The sequence below is a fragment of the Triticum aestivum genome, chromosome 3A (genome assembly GCF_018294505.1).
Source record: "Triticum aestivum cultivar Chinese Spring chromosome 3A, IWGSC CS RefSeq v2.1, whole genome shotgun sequence".
Taxonomy (NCBI): domain Eukaryota; kingdom Viridiplantae; phylum Streptophyta; class Magnoliopsida; order Poales; family Poaceae; genus Triticum; species Triticum aestivum.
This window is the reverse complement of record NC_057800.1, coordinates 13,574,711-13,595,759: the sequence shown is the minus strand read 5'-3', so window position 1 is coordinate 13,595,759 and position 21,049 is coordinate 13,574,711. Positions and strand designations below refer to the sequence as shown.

The 21,049-nt window shown below is 49.4% G+C and overlaps 3 protein-coding genes across 3 annotated transcripts; 2 read left to right on the top strand and 1 right to left on the bottom strand.

The window, feature by feature from the left end:
* The first annotated feature begins 5,424 nt into the window (after positions 1 to 5,424).
* On the top strand, positions 5,425 to 6,868 carry LOC123057563 (GDSL esterase/lipase ACHE). The gene is made up of 2 exons (XM_044480508.1): positions 5,425 to 5,694; positions 5,779 to 6,868. Exons 1-2 carry the CDS (start codon positions 5,454 to 5,456, stop codon positions 6,702 to 6,704), a joined length of 1,167 nt encoding a protein of 388 aa, XP_044336443.1. The 5' UTR covers positions 5,425 to 5,453; the 3' UTR covers positions 6,705 to 6,868.
* A 1,462-nt stretch (positions 6,869 to 8,330) lies between these two features.
* On the bottom strand, positions 8,331 to 9,973 carry LOC123059856 (GDSL esterase/lipase ACHE). Its single transcript, XM_044482383.1, has 3 exons — positions 9,628 to 9,973; positions 9,299 to 9,511; positions 8,331 to 9,215 (listed from the first exon to the last, which is right to left on the bottom strand). Exons 1-3 carry the CDS (start codon positions 9,884 to 9,886, stop codon positions 8,506 to 8,508), a joined length of 1,182 nt encoding a protein of 393 aa, XP_044338318.1. The 5' UTR covers positions 9,887 to 9,973; the 3' UTR covers positions 8,331 to 8,505.
* A 2,184-nt stretch (positions 9,974 to 12,157) lies between these two features.
* On the top strand, positions 12,158 to 14,810 carry LOC123059855 (putative E3 ubiquitin-protein ligase SINA-like 6). The gene is made up of 3 exons (XM_044482381.1): positions 12,158 to 12,304; positions 12,787 to 12,951; positions 13,714 to 14,810. The coding sequence occupies exons 1-3, from the start codon at positions 12,296 to 12,298 to the stop codon at positions 14,362 to 14,364; spliced, it is 825 nt and encodes a 274-aa protein (XP_044338316.1). The 5' UTR covers positions 12,158 to 12,295; the 3' UTR covers positions 14,365 to 14,810.
* Positions 14,811 to 21,049: the final 6,239 nt, after the last annotated feature.

The following is a 21,049-nucleotide window of genomic DNA, read 5'->3' as shown; positions in this document are numbered from 1 at the left end:
TAGACGCGCGAAGGACAATCCGCGTAGAGGGAATTTTTCGGATACTTCTCCATCACCAAAAATTATGGAAAAATACCATCGTTCCTATATCACATGTGCCAATGTCGTGCAAAAAAACTCATGATTTTATCGCGCTCCGAGTATTTAATAATATTCACGCCGCATCGTTACCGCAGAATGTCTACTACCGTGTCATCGCCGTCCGTGAGGGGGGCCACGCCCCGGAGACGCGTGCCGCCTCTTCGGACATGCCACCACACCACCCCGCATGTATGATGGCCCGGTGCGATGCTCCGGTGGCATTGCTACCCCGCAGGGCCCCCGTCCCGCCTAACCCTTTAGCGTTTGACCACGGGATCTCGCCCTTTGACTTTGCACGGACGGGCCTTGACCAGGAGACCTCCCCACCCGGTTGTGTTAGGTCAGCCAATAGGAACACTTTGGAGCAACATCCGGGCAAGACCCACAGCAAGATCCCCTCTGTGTAGACCCGACGCGTCCGTTTCCCCCCTCCAGGTGCCGGCGGCGGCGCCGTCTGTGGGGAGGGGGGCACACCCCGGACACGCGTGCCGGGCGTTTGCAACCGCCACAACACTTCCAGACTTGTGAGAGGCCGCCTACGCTAGATTTGGCGGCATGCTAGCCCCCGGAGGCCGTCGGCCACAGCCGTAGACGCCCAAAGGGCAATCCGCGTAGAGGGAATTTTTCGGATACTTCTCCATCACCAAAAAATATGGAAAAATACCATCGTTCCTATAGCACATGTGCCAACGTCGTGCAAAAAAACTCATGATTTTATCGCGCTCCGAGTATTTAATAATATTCACGCCGCATCGTTACCGCAGAACGTCTACTACCGTGTCATCGCCGTCCGTGAGGGGGGCCACGCCCCGGAGACGCGTGCCGCCTCTTCGGACATGCCACCACACCACCCCGCATGTATGAGGGCCGGGTGCGATGCTCCGGTGGCATTGCTACCCCGCAGGGCCCCCGTCCCGCCTAACCCTTTAGCGTTTGACCACGGGATCTAGCCCTTTGACTTTGCACGGACGGGCTTTGACCAACGGACCTCCCCACCCGGTTGTGTTAGGTCAGCCAATAGGAACACTTTGGAGCAACATCCGGGCCAGACCCACAGCAAGATCCCCTCCGTGTAGACCCGACGCATCCGTTTCCCCCCTCCAGGTGCCGGCGGCGGCGCCTTCCGTGAGGAGGGGCACACCCCGGACACGCGTGCCGGGCGTTTGCAACCGCCACAACACTTCCAGACTTGTGAGAGGCCGCCTACGCTAGATTTGGCGGCATGCTAGCCCCCGGAGCCGCCGGCCACAGTCGTAGACGCCCGAAGGGCAATCCGCGTAGAGGGAATTTTTCGGATACTTCTCCATCACCAAAAATTATGAAAAAAATACTATTGTTCGTATAGCACATGTGCCCACGTCGTGCAAAAAAACTCATGATTTTATCGCGCTCCGAGTATTTAATAATATTCACGCCGCATCGTTACCGCAAAACGTCTACTACCGTGTCATCGCCATCTGTGAGGGGGGCCACGCCTCGGAGACGCGTGCCGCCTCTTCGGACATTTCACCAGACCACCCCGCATGTATGAGGGCCCGGTGCGACGCTCCGGTGGCATTGCTACCCCCACAAGGCCCCCGTCCCGCCTGACCCTGTAGCGTTTGACCACGGGATCTAGCCCTTTGACTTTGCATGGACGGGCTTTGACCAGCGGACCTCCCCACCCAGTTGTGTTAGGTCACCCCATAGGAACACTTTCGAGCAACATCCGGGCCAGATCCATAACAAGATCCCCTCCGTGTAGACCCGACGCGTCCGTTTCCTCCCTCCAGGTGCCGGCCGCGGGGCCGTCCGTGAGGGGGGCACACACCGGACACGCGTGACGGGCGTTTGCAACTGCCACAACACTTCCAGACTTGTGAGAGGCCGCCTACGCAAGATTTGGCGGCATGCTAGCCCCCGGAGGCCGCCGACCACAGCCGTAGACGCGCGAAGGACAATCCGCGTAGAGGGAATTTTTCGGATACTTCTCCATCACCAAAAATTGTGAAAAAATACCATCGCTCCTATAGCACATGTGCTGACATCGTGCAAAAAAAACTCATGATTTTATCGCGCTCCGAGTATTTAATAATATTCACGCCGCATCGTTACCGCAGAACGTCTACTACCGTGTCATCGCCGTCCGTCAGGGGGGCCACGCCCCGGAGACGCGTGCCGCCTCTTCGGACATGCCACCACACCACCCCGCATGTTTGAAGGCCCGGTGCGACGCTCCGGTGGCATTGCTACCCCCCGCCCCCCAGGGCCCCCGTCCCGCCTAACCCTTTAGCGTTTGACCACGTGATCTAGCCCTTTGACTTTGCACGGACGGGCTTTGACCAGCGGACCTCCCCACCCGGTTGTGTTAGGTCAGCCCATAGGAACACTTTGGAGCAACATCCGGGCCAGACCCACAGCAAGATCCCCTCTGTGTAGACCCGATGCGTCCGTTTCCCCCCTCCAGGTGCCGGCGGCGGCGCCGTCCGTGAGGGGGGCACACCCCGGACACGCATGTCGTGCGTTTGCAACCGCCACAACACTTCCAGACTTGTGAGAGGCCGCCTACACAAGATTTGGCGGCATGCTAGCCCACGGAGGCCGGCGGCCACAGCCGTAGACGCGCGAAGGGCAATCCGCGTAGAGGGAATTTTTCGGATACTTCTCCATCCCCAAAAATTATGAAAAAAATACCATCGTTCCTATAGCACATGTGCCCACGTCGCGCAAAAAAACTCATGATTTTATCGCGCTCCGAGTATTTAATAATATTCACGCCGCATCGTTACCGCAGAACGTCTACTACCGTGTCATCGCCGTCCGTGAGGGGGGCCACGCCCCGGAGACGCGTGCCGCCTTTTCGGACATGCCACCACACCACCCCGCATGTATGAGGGCCCGGTGCGACGCTCCGGTGGCATTGCTACCCCCCAGGGCCCCATCCCGCCTAACCCTGTAGCGTTTGACCACGGGATCTCGCCCTTTGACTTTGCACGAACGGGCTTTGACCAGCGGACCTTCCCCCCCGGTTGTGTTAGGTCAGCGCATAGGAACACTTTGGAGCAACAACCGGGCCAGACCCACAGCAAGATCCCTTCAGTGTAGACCCCACGCGTCCGTTTCCCCCTCCAGGTGCCGGCGGCGGCACCGTCCGTGAGGGGGGCACACCCCGGACACGCGTGCCGCCTCTTCGAACATGCCACAACACCACCCCACATGTATGAGGGGCTGGTGCGACGCTCCGGTGGCATTGCTATCCCCAGGGCCCCTGTCCCGCCTAACCCTGGAGCAGTTGACCACGAGATCTAGCCCTTTAACTTTGCACAGACCTGCTTTAAACAGTGGACCTTTCCACCCGGCTGTGTCAGGTCAGCCCAGAGGGACACTTGGGAGCAACATCCGGGGCCAAACCGACAACTACATCCCCTCCATGTAGACCCGATGCGTCCGTTTCCCCCCTCCAGGTGCCGGCGGCGGCGCCGTCCGTTAGGGGGACCACGCCCCGGAGATGCGTGTCGCCTCTTTGGACATGCCACAACACCACCCAGTTGTGGTAGGTCATCCCATAGAAACACTTCGAAGATGTGTCCCCTCCGTATAGACCCGATGCGGCTGTTTCCGCCCTCCAGATGCCGGCGGCGGCGCTGTTCGTCAGGGGGGCACACCCGGCGCTGCCCTCCAGATGTTTGGGCATAGCTGTTTTTGATTTTAATAAAATATATTGTTCTATATTCAAAAGAACATGACGTCACATTATTAATGTGCTCGAAAAAAATACAAACTATATATATATTCATAATCTATGAAAAAAATTACAAACTACACATATATTCATATGATACATAAAAAAGCATAAAAACATATGTAAAAAAGCATAAAAGCATATCTAAAAAAGCATAAAAACATATGTAAAAAAACACATGTAAAAAAAATAACTATGCCGACGCCATTGCCGTCGGCATAGATACGGCTGGGTTTAGGCGGGCGTCGTGCCACGGATCGATGACGTGTTGCCTATGCTGACGGCTGCCGTCGGCATATCTATGCCGCGGATCAGTGACGTGGCGTGCGGAGGTATGCCGACGGCCGCCTATCCCGACCGTCGGCATAGCTTTGACGCCGTTAGCCGCTGGTCACGGGCGGGGTCGCCGGGCCCACATGTACGCCGACGGCTGACTTATGCCGACGGCCGCTGTTGGCGTTTATTAATCTAGGTCGATGGCTGATCTGTGCCGACGGTTGCCATCGGCGTAGATAGGGGTAGCCCGACGGCCAGGATAAGCCGACGGCCAGGACTAGGCTGTCGGCATAGATCCAAGTAGGCCGACGGCAGCCGTCGATAGTTTTGGCCGTCGGCGTAGAGCCGTTTTCCGGTAGCGCCTTGCCCTTTGGCCCCGATTTGTTGAGCGAAGTTTCTCCTTGCCGTTGCATTCCTTGTCTTGGCAATGTAAGCAAGGGAGGCCGTCAGTTGAAGGGAGGAGAGATGAGAGGCAAGCAGCCGAAGCGAGGCGAAGTTTGCCGCGATGAAGTCTAGACTCCTGAATCGAAAGATCGAGCACTTTCTTCTGCAAATATATGAGTCTTTTCTGCATCATATTATGGGTATAAGAAATTATTTAGATCGCCTTTAACATTCATCATGTTTCTAAGTTTTAGGTTATGAATTTATTTTAGGGTTCAAACTTCACCAAAGTTTATGAAACTTGCATACGTTCATATTATATGCAAAGAAGCCTTCACAATTTATATTTATGAAAAAAATGATGCTTCTTTCTCTTCCTTCTTCTTTCTTGAATTCAATATTTTTCTTACATCACGCCTATTCTTTTTCTTTGTTCTGCGCAATCTCTCAGGCAGAAGTAATGACGGTTTTGGCCACATCATCGTGGAATTAAACGTCGAATACTGTACTAGAGAGCAATCACGGGTAAAGCACGCCTAGTTGCTTGTCCTAACCTGCCTGCCACGTACACACGGTGATAGTCCCGTCACTCTCTGGATATGACTCGGGTGGTGCATACTTGTCAGCAAGACGTACGCAGCTATCCTGGCTGAATCTTCTCTGCCCTTCGATCTCTTTAGGAAATAGGATCACGTCGGAGCAGCAGTCCAACACGGGTGCTGGACTCCGACGACCTGCCGGTGCCGGCGTGTATGAATTCTGACCACTCCCATCCCATTTCTTAAAAAGAAAAGGAAAAAACCGGACCAGCCCAACAGTAATGCATGTGACACTTAATATTCTGGTAGCAGGAAAATCGCTGCCGCGTCGGAGCAGAAGATCAACACGGATGCTGGACTCTGACCAGCCGGCCAGCGTGTAGTATAAATCATTTTCGCACCACCGGACGAGCGGCTGGAATTAAACGGCTTCAGCTCAACGTTGCACTACCATGGCGACCAAACTCATGCCCGCCGTGTTGCTGGTGATGCTAGAACTCTCCGCGGGGGCGGGGGCGCGCTCCGATGATTCGCCGTGTGCCTTCCCGGCGATCTTCAACCTCGGTGACTCCAACTCGGACACGGGAGCCTTCCCAGCCCTCTTCCCGGCGGTGCAGCCGCCCTACGGCCGGACCTTCTTCGGCATGCCGGCCGGGCGGCAAAGCGACGGACGCCTCACCATCGACTTCATGGGTACGTACGTCTATCCACAACATCTCAAGCGTAGCAGCTTTTTTCTGAGCAAACAACTCAAAACTATAGATTTTTCTATTGCAGCTGAAAGCCTGGGGCTACGTTACCTGAGTGCGTATCTGGATTCACTCGGGAGCAACTTCACGCAGGGAGCCAATTTCGCCAGTGCCGCCGGAACCATCAGACGGGTGAACGGGAGCTTGTGGACCTCCGGGTACAGCCCCATTTCCTTGGACGTCCAGATCTGGCAATTGCAGCAGTTCATCAACAGGAGCCAGTTCATCTACAACAACATAGGTGGAATCTACCGGGAGATCCTGCCGAACCCAGAGCACCTGGTCTCCAAGGCGCTTTACACCTTCGACATCGGCCAGAACGACCTCACCGTGGGCTACTTCGACAACATGACCACCGAGCAAGTCGCGGCCTACGTCCCCGATCTAATGGAGAGGATCTCGTCCGCGATCCAGGCCGTGTACGACCTTGGTGGGAGATACTTCTGGGTGCACAACACGGCGCCGCTCGGGTGCCTGCCGTACGCCTTGGTCTTCCGCCCGGACCTCGCCGCGGAGAAGGACGCCGCCGGCTGCTCGGTCGCGCTCAACGCCGGCGCCCGGTTCTTCAACGCGCGGCTCAAGGAGACCGTGGCGAGGCTCAGGGCGACGCTCCCCGGCGCCGCCTTCACCTACGTTGACATCTATGCCGCCAAGTACAGGCTGATAAGCCAGGCCAAGAAGCTCGGTTTCGGGGACCCCCTGCGCGTGTGCTGCGGGTACGGTGGCGGCGAGTACAACTTCGACAGGGACATCCGGTGCGGCGATAAGGTGCAGGCGAACGGCACGTCGGCGCTGGCGGGGAAGTCGTGCAAGGACCCGTCCAGGAGCGTGAGCTGGGACGGCGTGCACTTCACCGAGGCGGCCAACAAGTTCGTCTTCGATCAGATCGTGGATGGCGCGCTCTCCGACCCTCCCGTGCCTCTGCGGCGGGCCTGCCAGGGCAAACGGCAATGAGCATGACGTTCGTTAATTAGGCTGCGGATGTAGCTAGGATTTTTTTCTATGCACCCGTACTGTTGTTACAATAAAATCTGCAGTGAGTATCCGTACTCCAAATAAAATCTGCAGTGTATAAGTCATGTAAAAAAAATCTACGAATAAGGTGGAGCTTTCTTAAACCAGCGGGAACTTTTTTTTTAGGACATAAACCAGCGGGAACTTTTTCTTTAGGACATAAACCAGCGGGAACCTTTTTTTTAGGACATAAACCAGCGGGAACTTGCCACACGTGCCCATCTCGTAAAATCCTGCATTCAGGCCGAAATGGCCCACCATTAGACATCACACACAAAATGGCTTTGACCTCATGTTGGGCCAGGAAGATCTTTATTGCCAGATTTGAAATATTGAACCTTCTGAGATCCCGTCTTGTTAATTCTCTTTGAAGGCTCTACCGTTACCATATTACTACCTTCGTCCTGATTTATTGGCTCCCTTTGTAATTTGTACAAAATTTTGATCAAATATTTAACTAACAAAATTTTAATGCATGTTAACAAAAATTATACCGTTGAATTCGTATTTAAACATAGTTTTCAATAATACAAATTTTTGTGACATGCATGAACATTTTGTTAGTTAATTGATTGTCAAATTTTGACACAAAATACAATGGAAACTAATAAACCAGGACGGAGGTAGTATTTGGTAATTCGGGCAAATTAAAAGCTGAAGAATACCAAGATTGACGATGATCCAAGGAAAACCTCTTTGAATAATCACGATAAAAATTCACAAAAAACTGAGAAGAACCGCATCTGCAAAAGGTTTACCATGTTTCTTCGATTTGGAGACCGTGGTCCATTTAGCCTCCTGTTCCAGCAATATAGTTCAAATTCCTTTTGAAAATTTGAGCTACCATATAACCAAAGATATAAATGAAGATTGAATGTGGTATTTGCAATATATCCACCATTGTAGATGGATAAACCCACATCTTTTGAGGAGATAAAGAACTTGAAACACCAGTTTCTAAGGAAAGACACTTTGAAACGAATAGCATTTCCTCTGAAGCAAGATTAAGGATCAGACCAACTGAGTCAACATTGAGACAATTTTTTGGTCTAGAAAATTAAGCCACCAAAAAGAATCCCGAACGACCAACCCTGCTCGAGCACAAATTGTCTTCAAAATCCAACCAAACCTGAAAGTTGAGGTCTGGAAGTGCCATGATCGGAAACCCGAAAAGAAATGGGACGGTGTGGTGGTTATGTTTAGCGGGTGTCCACCACATGGAGAGGGGTGGCTGACGCGGCCGGCGTGGCCAGCGCTAGGGGGGCAGTGGTCGCCACCGGCGAGGGGCTGACTACACGGAGGGGCTGGCGTGGGGCTAGGGCCAGGAGCTAGTACAGCTCGCACCCGAGTATACTGACATATTTGTCATGTAGCTCAACATATTAGTTGATTCAACTAAATTACAAATCTTACATACTCCCTCTGTTCACCTTTATAAGGTTTTGTAGATGTTTCAGATACTGTGTAAAAGAACTCAATTTCACTTGTCTGAAACGACTTATAAAAATGAACGGAGGGAGTACTATTTATTGCGTAAGTTCATCGTGCGACGTTACCATCCACACATAGCATTAGATATATATTATCCATAGATTTTTTTTGTATCATTTACAAATAGATACTCACTGCAGATTTTATTTGGAAGTACATATAAGCATTCCAGATTTTATACAGATTTTATTTGGAGTACGGACGTTTGAAAAAAATCCGACATGGGCAGCCTAATAAATGAAGAGCATGCTCATTGCCCTTTCGTTTGGCAAGCCCGCCGTAGAGGCACCGGCGGGTCGGAGAGCGCGCCCTCCACGATCTGGTCGAAGATGAACTTGTAAGCCGCCTCGGTCAAGTGCACGCCATCCCAGCTCACGCTCCTGGACGGGTCCTCGCATGACTTCCCCTCCATGACCGTGCCATTCACCTCCACCTTAACGCCGCATCCGATGTCCTTGTCGAAGTTGTACTCGCCGCCGCCGTACCCGCAGCACACGCGTAGAGGGTCCCCAAAACCGATCTTCTTGGCTTCGCTCATCAGCCGGTACATGGCGGTGTACACGTCGACGTAGGTGAAGGCGGCCTCGGGGAGAGCCACCCTTAGCCTCGCAACGGTCTCCTTGAGCCGCGCGTTGAAGAACCGGGGGCCGGCGTTGAGCGCAACGGAGCAGCCGGCGCTGTCCTTCTCCGTGGCGAGGTCCGGGCGGTACGCCAGGGCGTACGGCAGGCACCCGAGCGTCCCTGTGTTGTGCACCCAGAAGTACCTCCCACCGAGGTCGTACACCGTTTGGATCGCCGACGCGAGCCTCTCCATCAGGTCGGGGACGTAGGCCTCGACTTGCTCCGTGGTCATGTTGTCTAGGTAGCCCATGGCGAGGTCGTTGGCGCCGATGTCGAAGGTGTAAAGCGCCTTGGAGACCAAGTGCTCGGGTTTCGGCAGGATTTCTCGGTAGACTCCACCTGCGGAGGATAGGTCCAAGATCCTCCGGTAAAAAAGTTGTTGAAAATATATCGATTTTTGCATGGTGAAGTTTCATTTTCACCTATGTTGTTGTAGACAAACTGGCTCCTATTGATGAACTGCTGGAATTGCCAGATCTGCACGTCCAGGGAAATGGGGCTGTACCCGGAGGTCCACAAGCTCCCGTTCACTCGTCTGATGGTTCCAGCGGCGCTCGCGAAATTGGCTCCCTGCGTGAAGTTGCTTCCCAGTGAATCCAGATACGCATTCAGGTAACGCAGCCCCAGGCTTTGAGCTGCAAGTCCGGAAAACAAAACAAAACAAAAACCTTCAGTTGAGCTATTTGTTCAGAAAAAAATATCTAAACTTAATCCTAGTTACGCCCGAGATGTTGTAGATAGATGTGAGTACCCATGAAATCGATAGTGAGGCGGCCGTCGCTCTGCCTCCCGGCCGGCATGCCGAAGAAGGTCCGGCCGTAGGGTGGCTGCACGGCCGGGAAGAGGGCTGGGAAGGCTCCGGTGTCCGAGTAGGAGTCGCCCAAGTTGAAGATCGCCGGGAAGTCACACGGAGAATCATCAGAACGCACCCTCTGTAGAACCACCAGCATCACGACGAACATGATGAGTTTGTTGGTGGCCATGGTGGTGCAACGGCGAGCTGAAGCCATTTCCCGCCGCTCGATCGGTGGTCGTGACGGTGAAGTGGCTGGGAGAGGATTTATACACGCCGGCAAGGTTGTGAGAGTCCAGCACCCGTCTTGGACTGGTGCTCCGACGTGATCCTAAAGAGATGGGAATAGCCACGTTATGTTTGACAAGTGACCTCCCCACCTGATGTTGATGCACCACCCTCCAGAGAGTGACGGGTCATCACCGTTTGCGTGGCACGTTAGGACAAGCAACTAGGCGTGCTTGACCCTTGACTGCTCTCTTGTACAGTATTTGACGCTTAATTCCATGATGATGGTGTGGCCAAAACTGTTATTACTACTTTTGTCTACGAAATTGCGCAGAACAAAGAAAAAAAGGGAGTGCCGACGCTGGATGCGGATTTTTGGCTCTCGGGGGACACGTACCCCCTATATCCGGACGATGATGTGGCGCGCCTGGTGTCCCTTGGCAGCAGGGCGGTGTTTCTCCTTGTGGTCGACCCGAGCATGCCGATGATCCAGCTCGTGCGCGACCTCATCGAATGCGAGGATTTTAAATACAAGATCCAGGTGTTTACTGATAAGGACTCACTACTCCGTCCAATCTCTCGCTTGAATTACTCACATATACAGGTTACAAAGTGTTGGGGAAGAACAAGTTCCAGTTAAGTCTGATCTCTGCCAGGATAGGTTTTTTTAAGGGGAAGGATAGCTTCTTCCTTGTGTTCTCTCTTGTATATGTAGTTGTGTGTCGTCGGGAGTTGGTGGTGGGCTGGGCCTTGATTTGTCGTTTGCCCGCACAGCAGACGGTCGCTAACATCCCTCTCTTCTTGAAATATGCCAAAATCGCCATGGTAGCTGTTACAATAGTAACCATCATTGAGGTCGACTTGAACAAGATCAAAGGGGAAGGCATCCTCGGTGTAGTAGTCGTGCCGTCGGGGACTTGCTCGAGGAAGGTGTCGAAGTAGTGGTGGTGGGCGACATAGACTTGATCGGAGTAATAATAGGCTTAGTCGAAGCAGCAACAACGCCTGTGGAAAAAGTTCATCATCTCTTGGCTGTGAGCAACTTCTAACACTTACCCGTAAAACAGAACTTCTAACACTCCTCCCTCCGTGAAACTCTCTTTGCCCCTAAGCTGAATCTTTGAGGGAGATCGAAGGCTATCTCTCAGGATCCCATGGATTGTGAAGTTCCTTGATCTTGTTTGGGTCAGCGTGGAAGTCTTCCTAGTGATGGCCGAGGTTAGTGTAGTGACTGTAGTCTTGGTCATGGTAGTGATCTTCATCAAAGTAGTAGCCGCAACCGAGATGAACATGGTTAGGAAAGGCCGCACGAAACATAGCTTTGTCAAAGGAGTAGAGGCAACCGAGATGGACAAAGAGTGTTAATTTCAGTCGAGACAGATTGCTCTCTCACCCCTCAATCGTATCAGACAAAGACCAATTCTATAAATATAAGAAAACTAGGAGAAAATGTGTTCCTGCACCAGTGAGAATATTTGCTCCTCCAAAGTCCACACAGTCCAGCATCAGCACGACGCCAAGCTACCAAATGTTGCTCAACCGAAGCAGCTGGGAAGCATCATCGCCCAGGATGATGACAACCTATGCCATGAGCCAGGATCTCGCCGTGATGAGAAGTTGAGACCGAAGGGGTGACACATCGTTTCAAGGGAGAAATGAGGGCTCCATTATATATATCCAGCCGAAGTAAAGTGCCCATGACCATACCGGCACACAACATAACTCTCATTAGCGAACAACCAAACTTAAGCCAACACACGTATCAGAACAAGGAATAGTTATGGGAGTGGGAGGCGGCGGGATAAGCTCCTCAAGATACTATTGAATTGGACATGTGCTTTTCCAAAAAAAAAAATGGACATGTGATTCATGTCCATCATTACTACTTAGGACCAAGGGGCTCCTTTGACTTAAATGATTTCTATAGAGATTTTAGAGGATGAGACTACTTAGATTTTTTTTCTTATATTGGCTGTTTGATTCATATAATTGAACCCAATAGGATTTTTTTCCAAGGATTATTTTGTACAACATTCAATAAAAAAATGCCCTGCAAAAAAACATTCAATGAAAAATTAGTATCCTCTCAAACCTTTTAGAAAGAATCTTTGCTTTTCCTGCGATGGGGTAAAACAAACGAGAATTTCATAGGATTCAGATAAATATGACATGCCAATACTATATTTTTCGATCCTAAAAAATCCTATGTTTTTCCTATTTGGAAGAGCAAGAAATATCTTCAATAAAAAGGTTTCCCAAACGGCCTACGGAGGCCACGGAGAAGACTGTTCATTCTCCATTTGTGAAAACCGCAGAGAGCTCGACGGGAGCTGGATTTGGGAGGACTGAGCGGGAGATCGATCGACGGAGCATCCATCCATCCATCCATCCATCCACCATGGCCAAGGTGAATGCCTCCCGCGCATTTCTCCCCGTCCAGTTTATCTTGCAGCAGCCGCCGCCGCGATTCACCGCGCGCGGACCTGAATGGGGTTGCCCGCTTACGAGGGTTGCGCGCGCAGCTGATGGGGAGGCGGCGCTGGTGTACGTGGAAGTGGCAGCCGCGGAGCTCGCCGCTGGCCGTGGCGGCGAGCGGCGGCGGCGGCCGGGTGTTTAGGGTTTGGGGGGAAAACTGAGTGTAGCGCGCGCGCTCGCATTCGAAGCGATTTTGCAGATGGTATCGCGAGAATGCTGGTTGCCATCCTCTGATCCAAGATTTTCTTGGTTTTCTAATTCAACATTTTGGTGTCCTGTATCAAGTTTTCGATCTGAACTTCTGCTGAAGCTGACAGATCGGCCATACATGTTATTTAGCTTCACTTCACTGTCATATATGGCCATCTGTATTACTGGTCAGCAACTTTGTATTTCGCTGGGAGCAATCTGCAGAAGGCTGGTGCGGAGAGGGACGCGGCGGCGGAGAGCTGTGCCAGAAAGAAGGCTAAGGTCGAGTCCGAGGCCAGGGCTGCTGCGTCGAAGATCACCGTCAACTTAGACCACAAGTTGCTGGAGTGCTCCGCTTGCTGCAGCCCATTGGCTCCACCCCTGTTCCAGGTACATAACAGAACCTTGTAGTGTGATGAACTAGTATTCCCTTTGTCAAATGCTTGCTCCATTTTACTAGATTCAGTTATACCCTGCAATTTAGTTCTGTGTTGCAGGTTATGATTTTCTTAGACATTCATCTGGTCTGGATTTCACCAAGTATCGCCATTAATTGACGTTTTATTTTTTTATGTTGATGTATTAATTGCTACTGATAGTTCACTTGTAGCAAATCTTGCATCAGTTATGATGTTTTGGTCAGTATTGCTGCTCATAGAATTCTGTTTTTCTTCTTTCTGATTTTAGTAGAACTGGTTGAATGTTACTAGGAAATTTAATAAAATCAAGATGTGGACGTATTTGTTCATTACAACTCATTTCAGTGTGTCTTTGACGTTCTCTAGTCCTTTTGGGTAAGTTCCCTTCCAGAGCAATCTGCAGACATATATTTTCTCCCAGGGCATGCCAATTGCCATGGTCAAGAGTGTATGATGCATTGCCAATCTTGGCCTATGAAGTATCAACTCTCTGGATTACAACTTTTAGTTGTTGAGTATGAGCCAAAGTTTAGAAAGGCCGCTATCAAGCTTGAACACTACATGCGTGAAGATGCTATGTTTTGCATCACAATCGTAGAACTACTGAAGATATTATGGCACAAAACTGGCACAGCAGTGGTAATCCAGTGTTGTGTCATGCTTGTGCACTTGTCCTGTTTTTGACAGTTTCAGTAAAACCTGTATGTTTCTGTTTCTCTATTTTTGTTTGCAGTGCACAAATGGCCACATCACATGCTCAGAGTGCCGCACCAATGCAGAGTACAGTTGCAGCTTGTGTGCCGAGCCCGCCAACACCCGCTGCGACATCATGGAGCGCGTACTTGGCGGCATGACCGCGCCGTGCTCGTTCCGGGAGTTCGGCTGCTCCGCGACGATCCCGTTCACGAAGAAGCTGACCCATGAAGAGTCCTGCCTCCATGCCCCGTGCCACTGCCCTATCCCCTATTGCCGCCTCTACGCCAACCGTGGCCAGTCCCTGAGCGAGCACATCGAGACGAAACACTGCTTGGTCCCATACGGCAACGCCACAGCCGGCAGCCTTTCCCCCGTGAGGGTGTCTGACGATGAGCCGGTGCGCCTGGTGTTCCTGGACGCCAGGGCGGTGTTCCTGCTGGTGGTCGAGCGGAGTGGGCCATCGGGGCGTGCCGTGTCGGTGGTCAAGCTCGTCAGCGAGCCGGTCAAGGAGGAGAAGGATTTCAAGTACAAGATCCAGGTGCATACGCGAGCAGGCGTCCTCTCTCTGTCCGGCGAGACGCAGAGTGTCGGGCGGCTGATGAGGCCTTACCAGGCAACCGCGTCGCTGTTTGTCTCGGACGCCGTGTGGTCTCCCCTGGATTCTCCCGTGTACCTCGAGTTTAAATGAATCTGGATAAGCTGTATGCCGTTCAGTTGGCAAACCTACCCCATCAGTAGGAGAATTCGGAGACTCCATTCTGTTTGTGCTCTTCTCAGCTGTGCCCTTCCGGTTGCTGGTACTATCTTATCTCTGTTGTCTTTCGAAGTTTGGTGATAGGATTACAATTTATGGTTTAATTAAGTTGAAGACATTTGCATGGCCAAGCACATTCAGATGTTCTGTTTGTGTTCTTGTCAGCTTTTGAACCTGAACAGTGAGTTGGTTCTACAAAATGGGTAGTGTCACTGAAGAAGAATGTAGGCAGCTGTTCTGAACTTACTCAAAAAGTAGTCCTTTCATGGAATAAGTGCAGATTTGTCAGGTGTTTGGTTCCATGTGCACTTCTTTTTATCCGACAGTGTGTTTGCGGTTTTTCTCTATATGCAACTATGCATGCATGTATTTATCGTTAAGCTTTTGAGCCCAAACTTTATTGGTTAATTCTTGTGAGTTGAGTTGGTTCTACAAATACAAAATGCAGAATGTAGACAACTGTCCTGAATTTACTCAACACTCGGAACATCACATTGCAGCTAGGAGCTGCTGGCACTATTTCAGTCCCTCAAATTCGGTACGACTGTTCGGTCATCTCTACAATCTTGTTAGCATCATCTGGTTGAACGATTTCTTCTTAGCATCATCTGGATGCCCATCTGATGTTTCTGCCCCATCGATCGCGCCCAAAAAAAATAATTTTTTTACTCCGACAAGAAGAGCAAAAACAAAGCTCCAATTTGAGAAGCAGAGAACCTCTCTGCTTCAAACATCAGGTTGGATCTCCCTGGAGGTGATGGTGGGCTTCTTGCTGTACCGGGCAAGCTTGGCGGACTCGGCGGCGAGCTTCTCGAAGATGTCGTTGGTGAAGGAGTTCATGATGGGCATGGCCTTGGAGGAGATGCCCATCTCCGGGTGCACCTGCTTCGGCACCTTGAACAGGTAGATCCTAAGTTACCCGGATACTTCTGAATACTGCCGTATCAGGCGTATTGGATACTCGGATACGTTTGGATACTTCTCAAAAGTCAAAATATATCCCCTTATTTTCTGTTTTTCAAATAAATAAATAAAATCGGATACTTTGGGGATACCTGTGGGATACCTTGTGGACACAGGAAAATCCTATCTATCCACACCCACAGCCACCTCCCTTTTCATGCCTCATTCTGTTCCACCCCAAGTGCCCAAATGTGACCGAGCCTACTCTTCGGCAGCTTCCAATTGAAGTTGCAGCAGCTGAAGACAACTAAGATCATACTTATGGTACATTTTTCATGTTTCTATCACCTTGTTAATATCTTTAAACTTTTATATTTTCATATAACCATTATATCCTATATATTTTATTTATTTAACCAAAAAGGCCCATGCGTTGCAACGGAAAAAATATATTCATAATCTCCAATTGCCATGACCACATTTTCCTGCATCACCGAGATACACTATCACAATTTTTTAAATCATGAATTTTCTAAACTCGGTTAACGTATTTGAAATCATAAACATTTTTCAAATTCATGAACACCTTTATAAATTTTTGAACATTTTATAAAATTAAGAACATTTTTGAATTCATGAACATCTATATTATTTTATCCGCAAAAAAACTTTTATATTTTTTGCAAACATTTTTAACAAAATTGCACATTTTTAAAACAACTTTCTTGAACCCGCAAACATTTCTAGAATCGGCGAATATATTTTTGGAAATTGGTGGAACAATTTTTGGAACTCATGTACATTTTTTTGATTTAACGAATATTTTTTGAAATGCATGATCATTTTTGGAATCAGCGAGCATTTTATGTATGAATAAACTAAGTCACGAATAGTTTTTGAATTTTTAGGATATTTTTCCATTCATGAACATTTTTTGAATTGGTGAAATTTTGTTCAATTTATTAACAATTTTGATAGATTAACTTTTTACAAAATCACGATTTTTCATATTTCCCAAACATTTGTTGTCAAAATGTCAAACATTTTTTGAATAACCAACATTTTTACAAAAACATGAACATTTTTTGAATCCATAATTTATGATTTATTTTTTAAAAAATAAAAATTCTTATATATTGCACTCCCAAATTATTTAATGTAGAAAAAAACCCAAAAAAAAGCAATTTGAAAAACAGGCCGCCCGAACATGGGCCGGCCCAAACGGGCACGCTGCGTCTTCTCCTAGCAGAGCACTGTATGGGCTGGCCCAGGCAGGGGATTCCACTGTGTAAAATATTTTTGATCATTTATATGTGGCATTGGTGGGTAATATTTTAAAACTTGGGGAGCAATTTCTGCGACTTACCGCTAGAAGCAATATCCTCTTTATTATTAGGTATAGATATATACAAACGTATTCCCCTATCTGTACTTTTGAAAATTTGACGTATCCCCGTATCACAGTGTCCGTATCCATATCCGTATCGCCATATCCGTGCAACTTACGGTAGATCTTGTACTCTCAACACTCTTCTTGTTCGTCTTTCTCCCCTCCTTGGACTTCGCCGGCCGCTTCTTCTCCGCGGCGGGCTGCTTCGCCGCCACCAGCTTCTTCTCTGCCTTGGAGGCCATGGATGCCGCTGCGGTTGCTGCTGCTTGCCAGATGGAGGGAGGTGTTGTTTCGCTTGAAGAGATGCGTGAAATTGCAGAGCGGTTGTGATGGGAAAAAGGGGGCGGCGAGATTATATAGGAGGAAGGAGGCCAGCTTCGATTGGTGGATGATTGATTCCTCGGATAAGTGACGTGGCCAAAATTTGCCCTATTTGGGGAGTAAGGGCATCTTCAATGAAAGATGCCTAGATAGGCGCTTAGGGAAATAAAACAAATCTCACAAAAGCAAAAACCCATCAGAGCACTTATTGTTACATCGCTGAGTGCTAATTGCAGGGGCGCCTAGGGGACCGGCCGTTTCACGCAGCGCTCCATCTCGTACAAGAAAATCGCTGAGTGCTAATTGCAGGGGCGCCTAGTCGTGCATCTTGAGTCGTTCGACTCAAAAAAAATTCCAGGCTTGCTCCAGAGAGAGCTGCCTCAGCTGGGACGAGGCGCCGCCAGCACCCACTGGCCTGCCACCGCCGCCGCCACCCACCGCTGGGACGGCGGATGGCGCAGCCAAGTGCGGCAGCCGGCCGGAGCTCGTGCTCAGGCGGCGGCCATGGCCGTGACCCGTAGGCGCGCGCGGCCTTGAGACGAGAGAAGAGGAAGAGAGAGAGAGGGGAGAGGAAAGGAGGAGGCATGGTGGTGGTCGGCGGGCTCGCCGGCGGGAGCGGCTGAGGTCGGCGGAAGGCGGCAGGAGGCGCGGGTCGCGTGCTCTGTGCGTGATGGCGCTGGCGGCGGCAATTGGGTAGATCGAGAGCTAGGGTTCCAGTGGTTGGGGGACTAAGTAGGCTGGCCACTTGGGCCAAATGGGCCAGCTGGTGGGCGTGCTGCACGGTGCTGAGCTGGGCTGGGCCTGACAAGTGTTGACTAGCACTGCTGGTTTTATTATGTATATACTGTAATGTGCTGTACAGTTTACTACATGCTACTACGAACTACTACTAGGTATTAGTAGTTGAGTACTACAGTACTATGTCGACTAGTCTAGCACTAGTCTAAGACTAGTCCGATTAGTCTATGAATCTCAACCTCGGAATGACTCGTCGACTTGTCGACTCGTAATCCTTGGGCACCACGCTAGCGCCCAACGTTGTATATGCCCTAGGCGCATCTACAATGCCAGGCGCTATGCCCAAACACCAGGATTAATATCCTACTGAATTGGCAGTTAGACTAACTAATCATAGCGTCTTATAAAGAGATTCTTATAGAGTCAGTAACCAAGGTAATACCCTCTTATGCTATGTCAGTGTTTAAATCACCAAAGGAAATTTGCAAGCCAATTGCCGATGAAATTTTGGGGTTTCGGTGGGGAGATAATGAAGAGCAGAATAAGATGCATTGGTTCGCGTGATGGAAATTGTGTATTCCAAAGAAGAAAAGGGGGACTGGGGTTTAGGGACCTTCATAGTTTTAATTTTGCTAGGAAAACAGTGTTGGCGACTGATCCAAAATCCAGACTTTTTGTGTGCACAAGTCCTGCGATCTACATACTATCAAGATGGAAATATTCTTAAAGTTGGACCTAAGAATGGCTCGTCTTACACTTGACAGAGTATCGTAGTGGGTATTCAAACTTTTCAGCAAGGGTGCATATAGAGGGTTGGCTCCAGATAAATATATGGCAAGACCCATGGATTCCTACAGCGCATCATGGAGAGATATTACGCCTAGGGGTGGAACTATGTTGTCTAAAGCTGGTCATAGTGATGGTATCTTAGCTAGTATCATGCATTCGAGACTAGCAAACACGCTGATGCGGCGGACAATTAAAGAAGAGAGAGGGTAATTAGACTAACATAGGTAGATACTGAGCTTGGTTCCCGGTTGACAAGGCTAGATGGGCAGGGTAGTGAGCATATTAATCATGTTTGTTAAGATATATGCCGGTTACAGGTGCCTGGGAAAGTCAATCACTTTGCTTGGAAGGCGCTACATGGAGTCCTACCCTTCCGTGGAGCTTTGGCAGCCCACATACCTTATTCACCACAATGCCCATGATGTTTGGTGGGTGCCGAAGACTTGCAGCACTATCTCTTCAAATGTCGTTGTGTGAAAGAAGTGTGGTCTCAGCTAAAACTTCTAAATGCCATTCAAAGAGCAACTGATGTGGACAGGCCAGGCTTAGTCACTATGGAGATCTTATCAAAGCTTGATATGTTGCTTCAGATGGACTATCTGTGGCTGAACTGGCTGTTGTGGCGGCGTGGTACCTTTGGTGGGAACAACAACAACTTATGAAAGGAATCATGATTCAAAATCCTGTGAAAACAACATTGTCTATTCACGACTAGCTACAAATTACATCAAATCGATGTCTCCAAAGCTCCTGACTCAGAAGAACATATGCGGCAAAAACCGTCTCATGGACTAGTCAAGGTTAATGTAGATGCATCATTTCATGCATGTGGATACTTTACTCGAGGTTGTGGTGCTATCGTGCATGATGAACTAGCAGCAGTGACTTTCCGCATATCCGAGCTGTTGATTCAGCGGAGCTCATTGCAATTAGAAATAGAATATACTCATTGGCAAATTTGGGGTGCAACAATGTGGAGATTGAATCTGATTGCTCGTTTGCGGTGGAGGCAATTCAGCAATTGGACTCTTATTTAGGACCCGACATTGCATTGGTCTCTGAATGCAAGCAGTTGGTGATGGACTTTGCCAAAATATCATTTAAACACTGTTTCTGGGAAGCTAATTAACCAGGTAGCAGATGAGCTAGCTAAGCATTCTTTTAGTGCTAGATCTTCGGGTTCTTGGGATAATATAATTCCTGACTTTGTTTCTCATGTACTTGTAAACGACATTACCATCATATGACAAATAAAGTCTATTTGCGGTTAAGAAAAAGCTACTCCTAGCGTCTTACTACATGGCATCTGGGCAAAGGGTGGAGGCGGACGCTTTGTCTTTTATTGTTCTTCTACAGGACTTGAGAGATGCATGTAGCGACAGATTTTTCATGCACGGTTTTAGCGATTAAATATCGCCCGTTGTTAGTTCTCAGCATTGGGATGGAAAGCGCTAAGCTGTTTTTTTTACAGTGTTTTTTTTCTTCATAAGCGTCTACACAAGCGCTCTACAATGGTGATGCCCTAATGGTCAATGTTTGGTTACCTGCATATCCCTCAGGCCCATGGGGTGCAATTTCAGGCCATTTGGTTGCCTGGACTACATCAAAATCCTGTCCTGCACGAACCTTAAAACTTAAAACACACAACTACCATGAAGAAAGTCTATTTAGTCACGTACATCAACGCTCAACAATCTGACTAACTACATGGCCAATAACATGGCGAGTAAGTGACAGTCATCTCACAAGTAATGATGAAAAAAGGTTGTCAAAAATGCTGATAGGGGACTAGTTTTCAGGAGGTCGTCGCGAGGAAGCTAATGATGTAATCGGATCATCGATCAGGTTAACAGTTTTGGAGATAAAACTACAAACTCAAATTACACAAGATCCGTATGTGCATGCATTTCAGTCATATGATTTCTCTATTTCTGCATTTTTACAATCCTACGACTCAAAGAGGCCCTATCTTTCTTGAAGTTATGGTGAGTAGAAGTGTGTGTGTGTGTGTTTTGCAAAATATGGTGAGTAGAATTGTTGCTAAAGGCTCCATAGTAATATGAAAGACAACTGAGTAATATAATACACCTACGACGCGTTTGGTTGGGACACAGGTAACGTATTCAGTGTTGTAATGAGAATACGCTGTATTAGATCGGGAACTAAGCGAATGCAAGATGTGTTTGGTTCGAGCAAGGGAAGAGGAAACGGTGGCCTACAGCCGCCAGCAGTGAGGGTTGGGTTGCAACGAGAGAAGAGGGTGCCAGCTGCTCAGACGGCGGAGGGAAATCAGCCACGCTGTTGCTGATGATGGCGGCGGGATCTTTGGCGCTGCTGCACACGGCGGGGAATATTGCCGGCGCTGCTCCTCACGGCGGCGAAAGGAAACCGACGCTGCTGCCAATGGTGGCGACGGAACATCGCGGCGCTGCTACCAATGGCGGCGACGGAAGATCGCGGTGCTGCTGCTCACGGGCT